Source organism: Thunnus albacares, chromosome 7 (genome assembly GCF_914725855.1).
Source record: "Thunnus albacares chromosome 7, fThuAlb1.1, whole genome shotgun sequence".
Lineage (NCBI taxonomy): Eukaryota > Metazoa > Chordata > Actinopteri > Scombriformes > Scombridae > Thunnus > Thunnus albacares.
In genome coordinates this window covers 26,899,302-26,916,203 of record NC_058112.1, presented here as the reverse complement: position 1 = coordinate 26,916,203, position 16,902 = coordinate 26,899,302, and the positions used below count along the sequence as shown (strand labels likewise).

The 16,902-nt window shown below is 40.3% G+C and overlaps 1 protein-coding gene across 1 annotated transcript in view; it reads right to left on the bottom strand.

Annotated features, from left to right (window-relative positions):
• LOC122985638 (unconventional myosin-IXAa-like) overlaps positions 1–16,902 on the bottom strand; it is a 159,010-nt gene that overhangs the window by 30,522 nt on the left and 111,586 nt on the right. Inside the window, exons 11-13 of the mRNA XM_044356466.1 lie at positions 15,125–15,259; positions 4,929–5,050; positions 2,152–2,293 (exon numbers count right to left, since the gene is read on the bottom strand). Coding sequence (XP_044212401.1) covers positions 2,152–2,293; positions 4,929–5,050; positions 15,125–15,259 — 399 coding nt within the window. The remainder of the gene's footprint in view (positions 1–2,151; positions 2,294–4,928; positions 5,051–15,124; positions 15,260–16,902) is intronic.

Below are 16,902 nucleotides of genomic sequence, written 5' to 3'. Positions count from 1 at the left end.
TAATCTCTAGTTCTGAGCAGAGGAAAATAGAGTCTGAATCATCAGCTCAGTGAAGGTTTATATCATTTTGGGTCTACATTTCTTTCTTTTACATTAAATATTCTATAAAACAAAACCACTGAGGTGATGAAAATCCCCCTCATACAAACAGAAACACCCGCTTAAGCATACAAAGTTGACCGCCGTCTCTTCATCTGTCTGTAAGCGATTAAATATCTCGATTGAAGCCACGCTATGATAACGGAGCCATGAACTATAAACCCTTCAACATATTCTCTCTCCATATGATACGAGTCAGCTGGGTGTTCACTACCGAGCCAACGTCAGACACATTTCACGACTCTGGCTCTCGCCGCGCAGTTCACACTTGGCTCTCAACAGATACGAGATACCTTTCCACATCCACGATAACCAACTGTTATGGATTTATATTATACAGTCAAACTACAATATGCTCGACCCCATTCCAGCACATGTGCTTCTTATCAAAACGCAGCTGGGAAGCGAACTGAGAATTAGATTTAGTTGGAAAAATAGGTCGACAGAACAACAAGAAGGTCTGCTGCAGAGTTTCATAAAGGCTGAAGTGAAGTGAGAAGAACCGTCCTTCATCTGTTTAGAGCTTCAGTTTTACTCTTTAACAGACAGAGGAGTTTTGTTTATTTTACATTTTAGGGATTTTGCCCAAAATTGCAGTTCAGATGAGTCACACCAGCTTCATAACAGTTTAAGCTGCCATATGAGGATTTTTGTGGTTTTTCCCTCATTACTAGACTGTAATGGAGTTGAGTGTACATGTTACACATTGTTAGAAAATGTCCAAATGCCTCCTTTATACTGTGAGATTCTGGGGGGTTTTTTTTTGGGTTGACAATCGTGAGAGAAACGTGGTAAAATCTTTGGTCGTCAATCCAAAATGGTGGCCCTCGATCTGACACGTCCACTGACGACCGATTTGGAGTTTTGCAACCAAAGACAAGCTGAGGCAAAATTTGACAGTGTTAGAAATTTAGGAGCGAATTCTCAAGATGTGACTGCTGCTACAACCTACATCTACAAACAAACCAATCAGAATACAGCATAAAATGAACAATGTGACACTTTGTAAGTGCAGTTTACGAATAAAGTTTAGTTGGAAAACACACTCATTCTCCCAAAAAATGAAAACGATGGAGATGAAATGAAAAAGAAATTTGTGTGACAGCCTCAAACTGATATCATACAGTCTGACACAGACTGTGACCAAGATTTTATTATAAGCGTCTCGCACAACGTGACATGCAGTAAATGTACACGATTATTGTTGTTGCACAGTCTAAAGGCAAAGACCTGAATCCCAAACTGCTGAAGCTTTGTTTGTGATTAGTCCTTGATGTCAACATCATCATGTACCGAATTAACAAAACTACATGATACTCCACAAGGTACTATTGTTTGTCAAGAAAATACAAATATGCGAAGAAAAACTGTTTTTAGTTGTGAGGAAATTTTCCTTTATTTAATCTCCTGAAGGAAGAGAAACTCAGACAACCGTTGATATTTGTATTTTCGAATCTCCCACAGAAGTATGACATTTATCTCTGTTCTTTGTATTTTAAAGATGTTAACTGGGCCCAGTATGACGCCAGACTTTCAGCTAGTTTGCCACTGAAGGATGGGACAGGTCCAACCTTCACCGACCATTTTATCCTTTGTGAATAATCTGTTTTTTCACATCTTCTCTCTTAGAAGATGATAGAGACTTACATTTCATAGGTGTGTCAGAGCTTTTATTTGATTGGCATTGTTCTCATGTGTCCAAAAAGAAGTTGAGAGTAAATGCTCCACAGATGAAAACTGTACTAAAACCTGCTTGGCGTAAACTCGCGCTTTGACTTTTATAGCATCTCACCAGCACTAAACTAAAGAGTGAAGGTTTTCATTATGTTCACACTTTAATAAATGTGTCTCCTAATACTCTATAAGTGTTTACAGGTGTTGACTGAATGGCTGATTACAGCATCAGTCAGCTCATGCGCAAATACAACAAACGCACTTAACTGATGCACATTCTCGCTTATACGAAGCCCAAACTGTATGTATACACACACACACACACACACACACACACACACACACACACACACACACACACATGAGCACATGTCTTACCTTGACTCCGTACTTGACTTTACCGGCGTAGTGTCTGATGATGAAGGCGGGCTCCATAACAGCAGGGAACTCGATGTAGCTGTTTCCTTCATGCTGACGCTTGAACTTGTCCAGCAAGGTCTGATTGGACGCCTGGGGGAAACTGGAGATAAAGACATTTCATCAGTCTGCGGTTCAAAATACTGAAATCTACGACTGAACACATCTTTGTCAACAACCAGGTAACTTCATGCAAATTACTACTCATATATTAAACTATGTCTGACTCTTTTTCTGTCTTACGAAGAAGGTAAGTGAGAGAGGCCAAATAGCTCATACAACAGCATTATTTTATTTTTACTATGACTTCTGTACTGATTCCATTCAAACTAGACTAAGAGTCTAAGAGTAATAGTATTGGGAATTGATTTAAGGAAATGTCTTTGTGCTGACCTTTGGGAAAATTTATACACACACTCAAGGACAAAGAAGAAAGGTTTCAAAGTATCTGGGGCCCATTTATGAAGTATATTAGGGAAAAGTATCTCATATGTTGGACGAGTCTGGGGAAGGATAATTATAGCCTTTGCATTTAAGTAACTGTGTTGGATGAATGTAGTGCAATATAAATATTTAGGTAATGCAAGCATGCCTCTATTCTACTGTACCCCTGTTATTATACTATTATTTATGTAATGTAATTTGATCCATTGATAGTATGTATTATTCTAGATCATAGTTTGTTTACTTGTTTATGTATCATATGTATATATATTTGTCATATATATGTGTATATTATTTTATATACTATATATTCAGTACTTGTAATTATGCATACATAATGTTTTTCTTTTTTTCATTTACAAAATTAGAAAACTCAAATACATTGTTGGAAAAAAAAAGAAGAGTCTACACTCAAATGCTAACATGCTGATGTTTACTATGTTAATCATCTTAGTTTAGCGTGTTAGCATGATAACATTTCCTGAATGGCACTAAACACAACGTACAGCTGAGGCTAATGGGATTGTCATTAGTTTTGAAGTTATTTGGTCATAAAACAAATTACTGGACAAATTAAAATTTCAACCCGAGGATGGCGCTAGCTGAATAGTGATTCTGATTCATCCAAATGTCTCTAAGAAATTTCATGTCAATCCATCCAATAGCTGTTGAGACACTTCCTTTAAAACAACAAATGGATGTATGATCTAAAGAGAGAAAGTCAGAGGATCACTAGTCACTAGTGAGCGAACACAATGTCATTCAGATTAATCTTCTGGGGTCCATGAATGCTTGTACCAGATTTCATGGCAATCCATTAAACAGTCCAAAGAGGTGGAACAACCTACAAACTCACATAACCATCATTGCCCCTGATGCTGCCACAGAGCCTAAAATATGAATCAGTTAATTTTCTATTTCCATTTCCTGCTAGCGACAGAGTTCAGCATTATTCTCTGCTTAGTGGTACTTGATAAAGTTTAAGAGAAGTAAAGTCTCTTTGATGGCATTCCCATAACCCTGAGGGGTTAAAACTGTCAGAAACTTAAATCTCTGGCTCAGATGTAACCAGGTACATCATCTCTACCTGCACGTTCTTCTGTAGTCGTTGCACCTCAGGTTAGTTTTTTCATTTTACCCGTTAAATGTACCGCTAACCTCAGCTGGCTGGATCAACATTCCTTATGAGATGTTTTATATCATCGAAACCTCTCCTCCCTACACCTCTGAAACACACTGCTGGCTGAAGAATATCCACAGGGGTCTTACAGCTTGATGCTGTTACTGTAGAACTGAACCCCCACACTCGCTCCTGCAGTAACCTAATCCACTTCTCCAGAGGCCCCGAAGCCCCGCGAGCTCCACTAACTGTGAATGATGAGATCTCTAAGTGTCTTTCTTTCTCTCTATGTAATCATTTAGCATAAAAAACCCCCATAGAGACCCTGTCCCCCCTCATTTTTTCTTTAGAGATCCCCCCTTTGACCCTAATTCTCCAAAAGTGGTCCCCCCTCCACACACACACACACACACACACAAACATATATATATCCACAAATGTACACACGCCATTTGGTCCATTCCAGGCATTATTAAATCCAGATGAACCAGCTATGCTAAGTGGCAAGTAAGATGACAGCTAACATAGATAAATATGGCTGTGTGTGTACCGCCTGATGTGTTTTTATGCGAGGGGGGCGGGAAAGCGCTGGATTTGATTTATGATGGAGAAAGATGCCGAGGCAGCGTGCTGACCTGCAGGATGAGAGTGTTTCACAAGAGAGAAGGCAGAAAGAAACTAAAATGTGATCCAGAGATGTTGGCGGAATTAGCATGTTTATGCTTTAGTTAAACCCTGTAGAAGTCCCAGTGTTGGTATCAATCAAGCTAATGAAGAAAAGGCTTGCACAGGGAGCAGTTTGTCTCTTTGATTCACCATTGTGGTGCAAAACATGCTTATTCAGGGTGATCAAAAGGTCATTTCAATGAAGCATGCTAGGATAAAATATGCTTCACTATCAGACACCTACACAGGGAATGAAAAACATAACCATGCTGTGCAAGAAGCGTGCTTCATCTGCATGCAGGTGTACACAACATAATATCAAAATCATCCATCACAGAGTTCGACAGGCCACTGCAGGAAAAATGTAATTTACAAAAAAGGGAGAAATAGATGCTTTGGCAACAAAATACCTCAAACTCCTAAATGTCAAGTCTAATTTACAAAATATCACCAACAGAAGCTAACTGCTGACTTTAAGAGATCAGCTGTATTTCAGCAGGTGGCGTACTTGCACTCCTCGTCCAGCAGGTGGAACAGAGCGGTGGGTTTCTTGCTGATGAGGTTGAGGCAGCTGCTGTTGTCGATGTACTCGATGTTGTGCCAGGTGATGCCCTCGGCCCTGTACTCCTCCTGCAAGGGGGGAAACACACAGGAATGAGAACTTCAGGTCAGTAAATACATGAAGAGCTTTAACTCGTGTCGGAGATGTTACATGAAGAAAGTGATGAAAAAAAAAGAAAAAGAAAGCTGCTGCTTTTATCAGATACTTGTGAATGCTCTCCATGGCATTCTCCTTTCACATGACTGAATCTCTGCATCCCCCACTATGGAAACACCTGGCTGCTTGTTGGTAGGTCAGTCATTACCAACAGTCAGCTGGTGAGGTCTATTTGCCCCCAGGGGCCAATGATAGCTGAGCTATATACCCCATTTCCTTTTAATACCCCTTAGGGAGTCCAGTGGGAGACACCAGTTAGAATCCCTCTGCCAGCTAGGAGGAAGAAGAGAGGAAGTGTGTACATGGGTTTGTTTCTCTCCTCCCCTCACAGCTACTGTTGAGGTGCACTTGAGTAAGGCATGTCAACAGTTCCTGGTCCAGTAGCTTACAGGTCAAAAGTGTGTTTTAATGCTTGAACTGCTGGAAAAGAGCATGCATACTCAGCAAATTTCCCTTGAATACACACAACTTGGAGGGGGTGGGGGGTCTCTAGACATTAAAACCTAGGAGTCAGCACCAGAAAGGCAGAAATATAAGGTAGTAAATAAAGGGGTTTCCATCAGAAATAAATAACAAAAATGATTAAAGTTATAATCTTTACGTCCCCCAAAAACAAAAGCACTGGACAGAGTTCATTTTTCTAATTTATTCTTAGAGCCTTCCCAGTAGTGAAGATAAATACATAAAGTTTGTCCTTAGGGTGGTGCTATATGAAAAGCAATCAGGTCATTACATAAATGGTATCCTCCGTGGAAACATGAGTGGGTTCAGGAGTCTGAATCTGTCTATAAGACTATGTTATATCTTGTGTCATATCTTGTGTGCAACTCTGACAAATCCTCCTCTGAGGGGCACAAATGTGCTTAGTACATTTCATGGCCTTTTACACAGATATTTCTTCAGTACACATGGAAAAGCTCGTGCTGTCGGTGGTACTGGAACAAAGGTCAATGAGGTCATAAAAAACAATAAATATAATAAAAGACTAACCCCTCTGGGAATCATCAACATCCACAGAAAATTTCACAGAAATCCAGCCAGAAATTCAGATTCCCAATACGGTAATGGGTACGATGGAAATTTTGATGAGATTACTTCATACAACACTTTGCAAAACAGGAATCACAAAGTGCTTTAAAGGAAAAAGAAAAGAGAGAGATGCAATAGTGGAGACTGAGAAGAGAAAATATAAAAACAAGAAAGTGTAAGTGTGAAGTGTAAACCACAAAATATAAAGTTAAAGAAAAGGACAAAAAAACAACAACAAATGTTTTTATAATCCTCTGGGAATCACAAATATTTATACCAAATGTCATGGGAATGTGGCTGGAATTTTAGCTGTGGACCAGTGTGTTGGGCGAACAGATGGACCCACATCACCATCCTTAACTCGTCACAAAACAACCAGCGTGCACAGGAATGTGCATAATGTTTGGTACTGAAAAAGTGAACCCAGCTCTAAATATCACAGTGAGTGTATGTTTTATGTGTGTATGATGTACAAGGTTATTTGTGTAATGTGTAGGTGTAACTACTTCTAGCAGAATGTACTTAGCATTATGGTAATGAAAGAAAAAAAAAAATCAAATATAGTTAAAACAACATTGGCTCACATGTTAAACACTCACTAAACTGAGACAGCAGTAAAGTATTCAAAACAGCACTGGAGCATACTTTTATAAACGCGACACGTCTGCCCATGCCTCCTTTTTTAGGCTGCTGAATCACAGACGAGGCATTCTGAACATGTGGCATGTTTGGTTTCATTCAGAGGTTGCACCAGATCAAGCAAAACGAAAACAGAACCGTAAAATAGTTGCATGCGGCTGCTTTTGTTTTAATCTCATCGAGCCAAGTACTGACCGACGAGTGACTCAGTTCATCTGACTAACTTTGTTATGTCTGTGAAAGAGTTTTGTGAACATGTGTTGACTAAGAGAGAAAATTAGATGTAGACACACAGAGATAAAGAGATAAAACACACTCGCTCTCATCAGCCGTTTTATTGCATACACGCATTTAGGTAAACAGCTCAGCCCGGCAGAGGACTACAAAGCTCTGACTCAGTATGTGAAGCACGCAGAAAAGATGGTTCAATTACAGTTTGACTAAAAAAAAAATCTGAGAGTGATTTTGAACGAGGTTTCATCACTGAGTGCCAGGCATGCCAGTTCCAGCATCTGAGAAACAGTTGCTTTAGGAGACTTTCTGTGCAGTGAACAACACGTCTTTACATGTTGTTTCTCAACGCCTGTCTTTGTTTTCCTGGTGTTTTGTCTTTATTGTGAACAACTTACAGTGTAGATATAGACAGGACATATGTGGAGAGAGAGAGAGAGAGAAGTGTATGACATGCAACATACCTTACGGTTATGTTAATCGTTACGCCACCGGACGCTGCTCTACTGTCTTTTTCAATCACTTTAACCTCTGTCAGTGCAGTGCTACTGGTTGTCAAGTGCAGGAGCATCACTTGTTTAGCCTCCTGCTAGATCGATTTCAACAGCTACTTAACAGCTACTTAAACGTACAATATGTAATTTCTGCTCCTAAGGGTCTCTTAATCAAAACGATAACAAAAGACGGAGTTTGATGACGTCGTGAAGTACCGTGGGATCATGAGAGTTGTTGCCTTCATTGTTAAACAACCAGCTATTCCCGGTTAGGATTCTTTCAGTTTTCATCATTCAGGAAGTTTTTACTAGCAGCTGAATTATCTGCAGAGGTCTTTCCCTCTCCAAAACAAACAGACACGGTGATTAAAACCAGTAAAAACAATGAATAAAGCAGTTTCACATTCAAAATCAGTGTTTCTCGGACGCTGTTCGAGCTGCCGCTAACGTTTGCTCAACTTGTTTCTCTGATAACTTAAGATCCAGACGCCCGATGAGTAAAACCCTTCACACGATTAAAAGATACAGTTAAAAACAACCAACATTTTCCACTTCCACCTCATTCCACCTCTGGAATGAGGTGGAAGTGGATGTCGGCAGTCAGAATGAGACCACGACTCCGGTACTTGCTGTTTACTTCAAGGGTTAGTTCACCCCAATCACAAAAACACACATATTTTAGTTTTGAGATATGCATGTTGAGATTTTATGCTTCCACACCAGCGTAATGGAGGTCAATCAAAATGAATTTGTGGTGCTCAAAACGTTGCAAAATAACATTCTTTCTGGAATAAGGGAGCTTGATACTCTGGATAATCTGCAGAACACCCTGTGTGCGAATATCAGTGAATCTACTTTCTACCAAACAAGGAGTCTATATGAAATTGAGGTGAAGGAAGTAATCACAGAGATTAATATTTAAAAACTTAAGGATAAAGGAAAACTATCAACATGGTTAGATACCACTAGAATTAAGCGACAAAATCTGTCTCTTTGTAATTTGAGTGAAAAGAGAGACTTACAGTAATAGATACCGAGACATAAAACCAGTCTGCAAGCACTAAAAGCCCTACAATGTCCTGCTGTGCTGAAGAAAGCAAGATGTTCTGTTGTGGTTGATGAGGTCGGTCAGGATCTGTGGTCATCCCTCCATCTATTAGTCAAATCTGTCTGTTCTCTGCTGCGTAACGCAGTGCAGCATTCGAGTGACCTGAATTGTGCTTGGCCCGACGCCCCGGTGCAGAGGTGAGGGAGGTTGTGTTTGTGTGCAATTCTACATCTACCCCTGCCATCTCTCTCCTCTCCTTTCTTTGTATTTCTCTCTCCCTCAGCGCCCGTCTCTCTCTTGTTATGACAGCGGAGTGTTTTTATTGAACAGACAGGAGGAACCGCGACGCAATCGTGGGAGCTGGAGAAGGTTTCTGGTGGTTTTAAAAGCACAGACAGAAAGAGATGTACAAACTGATGAAGACAGAGATTAAAAAAAAAAAAAAAAAAAAGAAGACATGTTCGCTGTGTTGTCGTTCAACATGCTCCGGAGGTGGGTTTTTGCTTTTTGTGGTCCAGCCAGAGGAGAAGCAAATGGGACTCTGTCAACCAGTATGACTCACAAAAAATGATGTCAGAGAGTGAGCTGGGCCGTATGATCAAAATAAGGGTGTGTAGAGCGGAAAATGTGCATCAAAATGTCAACTCCGTCTTCCCAATCTATAAATAATTAACAGCTGCTTTTATCGGTATGACGGCTTATATAATAAAGAGTGCAATTAGACAAAATCTGGCAACTCACTCAAAGGGAGGAACATGATTTAGAGATTCCCCTGGCACTTACTTCTACTGCTCTACCGCTGGACTTTACAGTGAACTCGAGAGCAGTAGGCTGCAGGGTTCTCCCGTCTATCAGATGAAGATAAACCTGGCCACATGTTTATGGTTTCTATACTCAGTATGACATCTCAGGAGTTAAACGTAATGCTGTGTTTGCCTATAAGGCGGTGGCTGTCATGTCTTTTCTAACTTTGATATACCGGTGTCCACACACACAGAGAAGAAATCGAGCGCCAATTGGCATGTTGAGTGTAAACACTGCACTCTTAAGTCCTCACACACTCACACACACACACACACACATATACATATACAAACACACCCCTCCTCCATCCAGCTGAGGCCTGCAGTTGGTGTGTTCCTATTAGCTTTGGCTGCTGTTCCTAAGGTAAACACACACTGCTGATAAGACCAACTGATTGGTTGGAAGCCCGGAGGAAGGAGAAGGAGAAAATCCCCCCGGTGGAAAGTCAAAACCACCTTTCACAGTCAGGATGATGGACAAAGAGAGAGCAGCGGTTCAGAAAGCTTCTTTCTACAGCCAACAACTCACTGGTTGATTGAAATGGTTGTTCCGCATTTAAATCGACTTGTCAACTGAATACGCTGGATCTTGTCATCCTAGAAACTCACCTAATCTCCTTTAAACCTGCAGTAACTGATATACAAGCTGTAAAAACATTTACAAATGATCCCTGTTAAGTTTGATATGGCAAACATAGCAAACAGCTAAACATAACTTAGCAAACAGTTGCCAACTGACACACCTAGCAGATATGGAGAAACATTAGCACTCATGGAGTTGTGTTTCTGGCCGCCTCACGAAGGTAAGTCCAATATTTATTCTCCTTTTAGAGTTTGGTTTACACTAACTCTTAAGGGAAACAGTCTTTAGCTGCCAAATGCTCAACATGTTCACCAGCTGGCTGCTAATTTTGTCTTGTCGTTTGGTTCTGGACTGGTAGTTTACAGAGAATTTGTCAAAGTTTTTGCTCTGGAAACAGCTTCCTGCTGAGTCTGGATACTCTGCTACTGATGAGAGCCGTGAGAGTGAACCAAAACAGTGATGTTGTGGGCAAGAAAACTGAAAAAGTGAGATAAAAGATACTATAAAGCTACTAAAAGCTGAGGGGAACTGAAGAGTCAAGTCAAATTAAGATTTTTAGGCAAGCAGAGGAAGAAATCCAGACACTTAATTCTCACATGCAGATATTAAAAGGCCATGTGTTTTTTTTTTAAAAAGCACTGATAATTTCTACAAAAACAAACAAAAAAACCTAATTAACAGTCCATCTCAACTCAAGGTCCACTCACTCACTTGTTCTGGAGCTTTCAACCTTAAGACACAGTCTTCATGGGTTGTCATTGAACTTGTAGATGTTCAAACTTCCCATGAATCTGAGCACCTCTAGGATTTTTTCATCCATGTTGGCTAAATGTTCAACATTAAGCCGATATGGTCGAAAGCTCCAGAACAAGCAAGTAAGCAGACCTTAAGTTGAAACTCTTGTAAACTGCTGTTTCCTACAGTGTTATGATTACCATTTAATTTGGTTTAATTTATGTGCGCTGGGTAAGTTTCATTCATTCATCCTCTAAAGGTAACGGAGTGCCTGCTGATCAGAGGTCAACAGTTAAAAAGGTGCGGAGTGCTTTCCTCTCTTTCTGACGTCAAACTGAGGGTGTAAGGGGCCCGCGGTGTGAACTGCACAACTTTATTCAAACAAACACAAATCAGAGTTGAGATCTGGCAACCCTCGATTAAGAAGCTATACTAACCTGCCTCAGGGGGGCCCAGAGATCAACTCCACCTCAACTGTTGTCCTGTCAAATAAACTCATGGACGGCAGAGAGCCAAAGGTTTGGAGGACCCCAGTGATTAAAGGATAATAAACATGAACTCTGCTGAAACAATATTGGGCACCGTCCTGTGAGGGCGAACGTCTCAGCAGCACTTTGACACTTATTAATTGAACATAACACAGGAACAGGCGTTCAAGTGAAAGGTTGACTCCAAACAGAGATATCCATCAGGGAGCACCTGATGTCACAGAATGATGGACGACATCAAATTTAAACATATTATTTTACTTTTAAAAAGGCAGCTATTGTTGAGAAAAACACTTTTATAGGCAGCATACTCTAAAGATAATGAAATATTTATTTAATAGGGGTGATGTTTTCTTTTTCCTTTTACAGATATATGACTTTTTAAAACTAAAAGCTGCTATTATCAACATGTTTTATATTAACAACAGATCTCATGACTACTTGTGTGAAAGGAGTCGCTCTTTGTGACAAACCCACAGAGATTTATCATCCAACTTTGTGGTTCCCCCTCAGTGTCGGAGCTTTTTAGCATCTTTAAGCTCATTTTTTTGGTTTTATATGTCAGCGTTGTGTGTTTACAGCTTGTTTTCGAAGCCCCAAAGTGGCCAAAAAATCTAGTCAACCTACTTACTTCTAGTCAAAGAGATAAAGCAGTTTCTAATTTGTGTTTGGCCCCTGATGAAGGCATAATCTTAAAGCTTTGATTCAGCTTTTTACTTTGTGAATAAAAGAAGAAGTTTAATGTGTGTGGTCTTCCTCCTGCCAACAAAGTAACACAGAAAACTTCCATAAGCGCCACTATGTCTGAAAATTAATTAACGTGTGTATGTGAGGTGACTTCTGTTGATTAAAATCAAGATCTAACAACGTACAAATGCTTTGAATTAGTACTTAATAGTGACCTGGACGGATGAGAATCTTTACAGACAACGATGGAGAACTGAACAAATTTTACATCAGAAAAACCTTGTGTCCAAACTTTTGACTGGTGCTTTATATCCAGTATATACAGTACATATATATATATATATATAAATAAATGATTCTACTGTTAGGGTACCTTTATAACATCTGGCTTGGGGCAACAGATGAAACACTCGTTTACAGCTCTGTTCTTCTGTTGATTAAAAGGATAGGTTCACAATTTTTCAAGTCAAGTATTTTTGCAGAGAATGAGGATTTTCTGCTCCATCGCTCACCTTGGAAGCATGTTAGAGATCTTTTAATGACCAGTATGGAGAGCAAACTGTTTCAGTGTGCATAATGTATGGGCATATGAGTGATGCTTTATGAAAAAAAAAACATATGAACATATCCTCTAATGAACATTATCCCTGACAAATAATCAAATAAAATAAATGAGTACATACATGGCAAAAAAACCCCAACTTTTCTGCCTTAATTTAAAAGTGTTTTTCAGCATGAACGCTCTATTGTCTTGTATTTGTAGCTCCTTACCATGTCTGTTATGATGGCAATGCCTGTGGTCTAAAGCAGGAATAAATCTGTTTATTTTCTCCTGTAATCTGTTTGCTTATTTTCAGGAATTCATTTTGTCCTGGCATGAGCGTCAGCAGCAAGTAAAATTGAAGCAGCAGAGTGATTAACCGTCAATTTTACATTTACAGATAACAACCAGTTTGTTAGTACATGTTACATCCTGTAGTGTGCGTGTGTGTGTGTGCGTGTGTGTGTGTGTGTGTTTATATGTGTGTGTGTGTAGGGCCTGAGGGCTAACTGTCAAAAACAGATAACAGAACCATTAGCGCAGGTCGATAGGCAGTCTGTGATCTTCATTGAGGGTGAAGGAACGTTATTGCACTCGTTTACTGAAACGCACTGCTCTTTTTTTTTTTTCCATTTCTGTTCCTCTTCTCGTTTAGCCTTCAGCGATAGGCCCGCCCGCTAAGTTGCCACAACCTATCAGGGTTCAGCAAGAGGGAGACGAGAACTGGCAGCTACTGTGACACAGTCCGACTGATTTAGACTCATTATCTCCCCCAAAATGTCTCCCTCTATTTTCTATCCCTCTCAGAGCTCGTCTGGCTTTCTCTATGGATATGATTGGAAAAAAAAAAAAACATGTACAGAATATTAAGTGGTTTGGCAGTTGGCATCTGAATAAATGAGCATAATGAATACATAATATACTGTAGCTGGTCAGGGATTAGCGGTTCAGTAATAGCCCTTTTGAGTGAAAGAGAGGCAGATAGAAAGAGAGAGAGAGAGCGGGTAGTTATGATGCTGGCGTCTCTGTGATCAGCACAGTGGCGACAGTGATGAAATTACATGAGAAAAGAAAAAAAAAAGAGAGAGAGAGAGGGGGACTATTCGGAGGCATAAATAGTAAACAAAAACATAAACAAACCCAGCTGGGGGGAAAAGCAAAAAAGCTTGTTGCAAAGCTTAAAAAACAGTGTTAGCTGTTAGCGGCGCTGTCGGAAAACATTCAGCCCTGTTTGACTCCTGCTCTCTAACTCGGCCTGTCAGCCTGTTCTGGACATTCAGCACTTTTCCTCTGACCCTTCACTTTAATGGATGTGCATGCTAACTTAACCTAGCTGCATAATTATAGCTGCCTGTGCTGTAATGTCAGGGGGGACGTGGCTGTCCGGCACAAAAGCTCTTGCAGAAGTTCAACTTGAAATGACCGGTTGTTTGTAGCAGTGAAAGGTCTGACAAATGTTAGTCTGTTGCTACCGAGCTAAAGACACTGACAATAAAACATAAAACCCTTGCAAAGCAGAGTTAAACACACTTGCAGGAAGAGCTTCTTGCCAGTTTAATCCATCTCAGTTTGTTTAAATACAAGAGAATACAACAGAAACAAGCAACAAACCAGCCCCTTGAGCTCTTCTCTATTCTCCTTTTATTCTATTTTCTTTCCCAGCATTTCTCTTGTATCATTGTTCTCATTACCGCTGGTAATCTAGGGTAACTTGAGTAGTTTTATATTGCACTTAGATCAAGACATCATACAGTAATTCAAGATATAATAACCTAGAGCAGGACTTTCTAATCTTTTATGTGGAACATTTGTAATTTGATGTAGTTTATACAAAGTTCTAATATACTGAAATCGGAGCCAAACTTAGTCAGCTTCCATCCTGCACCGACACGTCAAATTATATTATGATTAATTAAACGTATTTTGCCACCGGCAGCTGGTTTCAGTTAAATACTCTGTTGCTACGGCAACCCCACAGTTATAGTTACACAGCAGTTTAACTGGTTGTTCATGCAGCCTGTTGTCAGAGACACCTTTTTATCTAACTTACGCTTGTTGTTGGATCGTTATCTGTTTTATTGAGAAAGTTCGTCTGTGATTTGTTATTGTAGTTTCTGTGTGATCAGATAACTGCTAACCAAGCTAACCACACCAGCTGTCAGAGATGAACGTGTTCCTGAAATAAAAACATTACTGTGTTGTACTGTGTTTTCAGTATTGCGTGTGTTTCAAAATCCTGATTTATCTTATTTATTTCTAAACAAACCAAAGTGCCCAAACTGTTCAAGGTGAAGGAACATGTCACCCAGTGCAGCCGTGCGGCTCATTGATGTGTTTTTAATAGTTTTTTGAACAACAAAAGGAGGTCTACGGCACAGAGGACGTTTTCAGCAGTATGACGTCTGAAGTGAAACTACAATGTCCTCCCTTACAAGTGGAGGTCAAGAGGGTCCGTTCTTTACCGCATCCATCAAATCAGCCACAATAATATGACGCTAATGCAGAACCTCTGATGTCACGACACACAGTACCAACACAAACCCTCCCAGACGGAGAATAAATGTTTGTTGCCATCGTCACGGCGACAGTGAAACACAGGATGCAGAGGCATGTTATCAGCAGCCGCACAATAATCATTGTCTGGATGGTAAAAAGGAGAGAAGAAAGAAAATGGAAGAAAGGGAGGATATAATAACACTCTACTGTACCTGCTCTAGTTTGAAGATGTGCTGGTTGAAGTAGTGCTGGAGTCTTTCATTGGCGAAGTTGATGCAGAACTGTTCAAAGCTGTTGTTTTCATAATCCTCAAAACCAAAGATGTCCAGGACTCCTATGGACAGGATCTGGTAGAAAAGACAAACGGCTCATGTTCTTTTCTATATTTAACACATTTGTGGAATCGGTTATCAGAAAAACACTGTGAACATCAGTAAAAAAAATTTATGATGCTTTCTCTTCTTTATTTACAGATGTTTTGTTTCTTTTTACATCCTATTCTTTACAGCTTCAGTGACCCGGTTGCCCTTTGGATGTCAGTAAGATTCATCTCATCATATATCATTAATATGCACCATCTGAAGGAGGCGTGCACTCAGAGAGGGCCTCTAATTAAGAGATGGACTGTAAAAGCTGTTTCCAATTTAATTTTATTTCATTCTGGAGTGTTTTATTTCTCTCTTAAGGGTGATTTTTTTTTTTTTTTTTTTTCACTCTGGCGTAAAAACATACATGAACGCAGACTGCATATATAATCTGTTATCTGTACACAATAACCTTGACACAAAGGGCAACCTCATCGACCTCCTGACAGCGCTGAGCTGAGGGAGGACAAACGCACACACACACAGATGATGTCAGTGCCAAGGGAAACACACACACACACACACACACACAGAGAGAGCACTGGGAAAGCAGAGGACCAGAGGGGGTAAACTGAGCTGAAGGGAACTTGATGCCATCTGCCCAAATGTTCCTGGCACACACACACATCGAATGATCTGTTTTCTAATCCTTTAGATGCCCCCACTGGGTATGACTTGCCAGCTGCCACTCCAACACACACACACACACACACACACACACACACACACACACACACACACACACACACACACACACACATACATACATAAAACCGCACATAGTGGAATTGTCATATCACGCCACTCCCCGCCTGTGGGAGTAGAACGAGCCAGAGAGCAGGGGGATCCAGTCTTAACTGACGGACAGATGGACAGATGTGGTTGACAGACAGACAGACGAATGAAGATGAGGGAAGACAGACAGAACAAAGGGAAGACATGAAGCAGGGCAAAGGCAGACTGACTACATACAGTACTTCTCCTCCATCGGTGTGATTAGCCTTTTTCTACAGCAGACATATTGACTTGTCATAGGAGGAAAAGCAGTAATTAACATCGCTAACCGTGGCTCTGCTTCATTTAAGTATATAAGGCTACGTTCACATTACATGCTTTTTTTTTTTTTTGCCCCCAAGTGGCTCAGATCAGATTTTTTCATGGAAGTGTTAACAAACCAGATCAGATTTTGTCCGGACCACTTGTCATCCTACTGTAGATGCGAGATTTATATCTGATTTCTGGCTATGCGACCGCTGTCAGAACGGTCAAATCGGTATTCACATGTTTTTTTTTTTTTAAAAATGTCTCACTTCTCTGCACGTGATGCCTGTCGTCGTCGTTCAATGTCGGCACCTCACAGCCCGGTAAAAATAAACACGTCACCCTCATATGTCGACAGCCGTGTCATCGGTGTTTATGATTTGACTGTCGCAAAAATGACATTATTGTTGTTATTCTTGTACATGTGCTTGTGGCTCACATTTCAGTTAAATCTACATATGCGTGGCAGTTTAGGATCTCGACGGTGTTCACATCAGAGCCAGATACACGTCACTTAAAACCATGAATGTGAACTATCAACACAAAAAGATTTGACTAAAACATCATTAATTGAGCATTAAGGC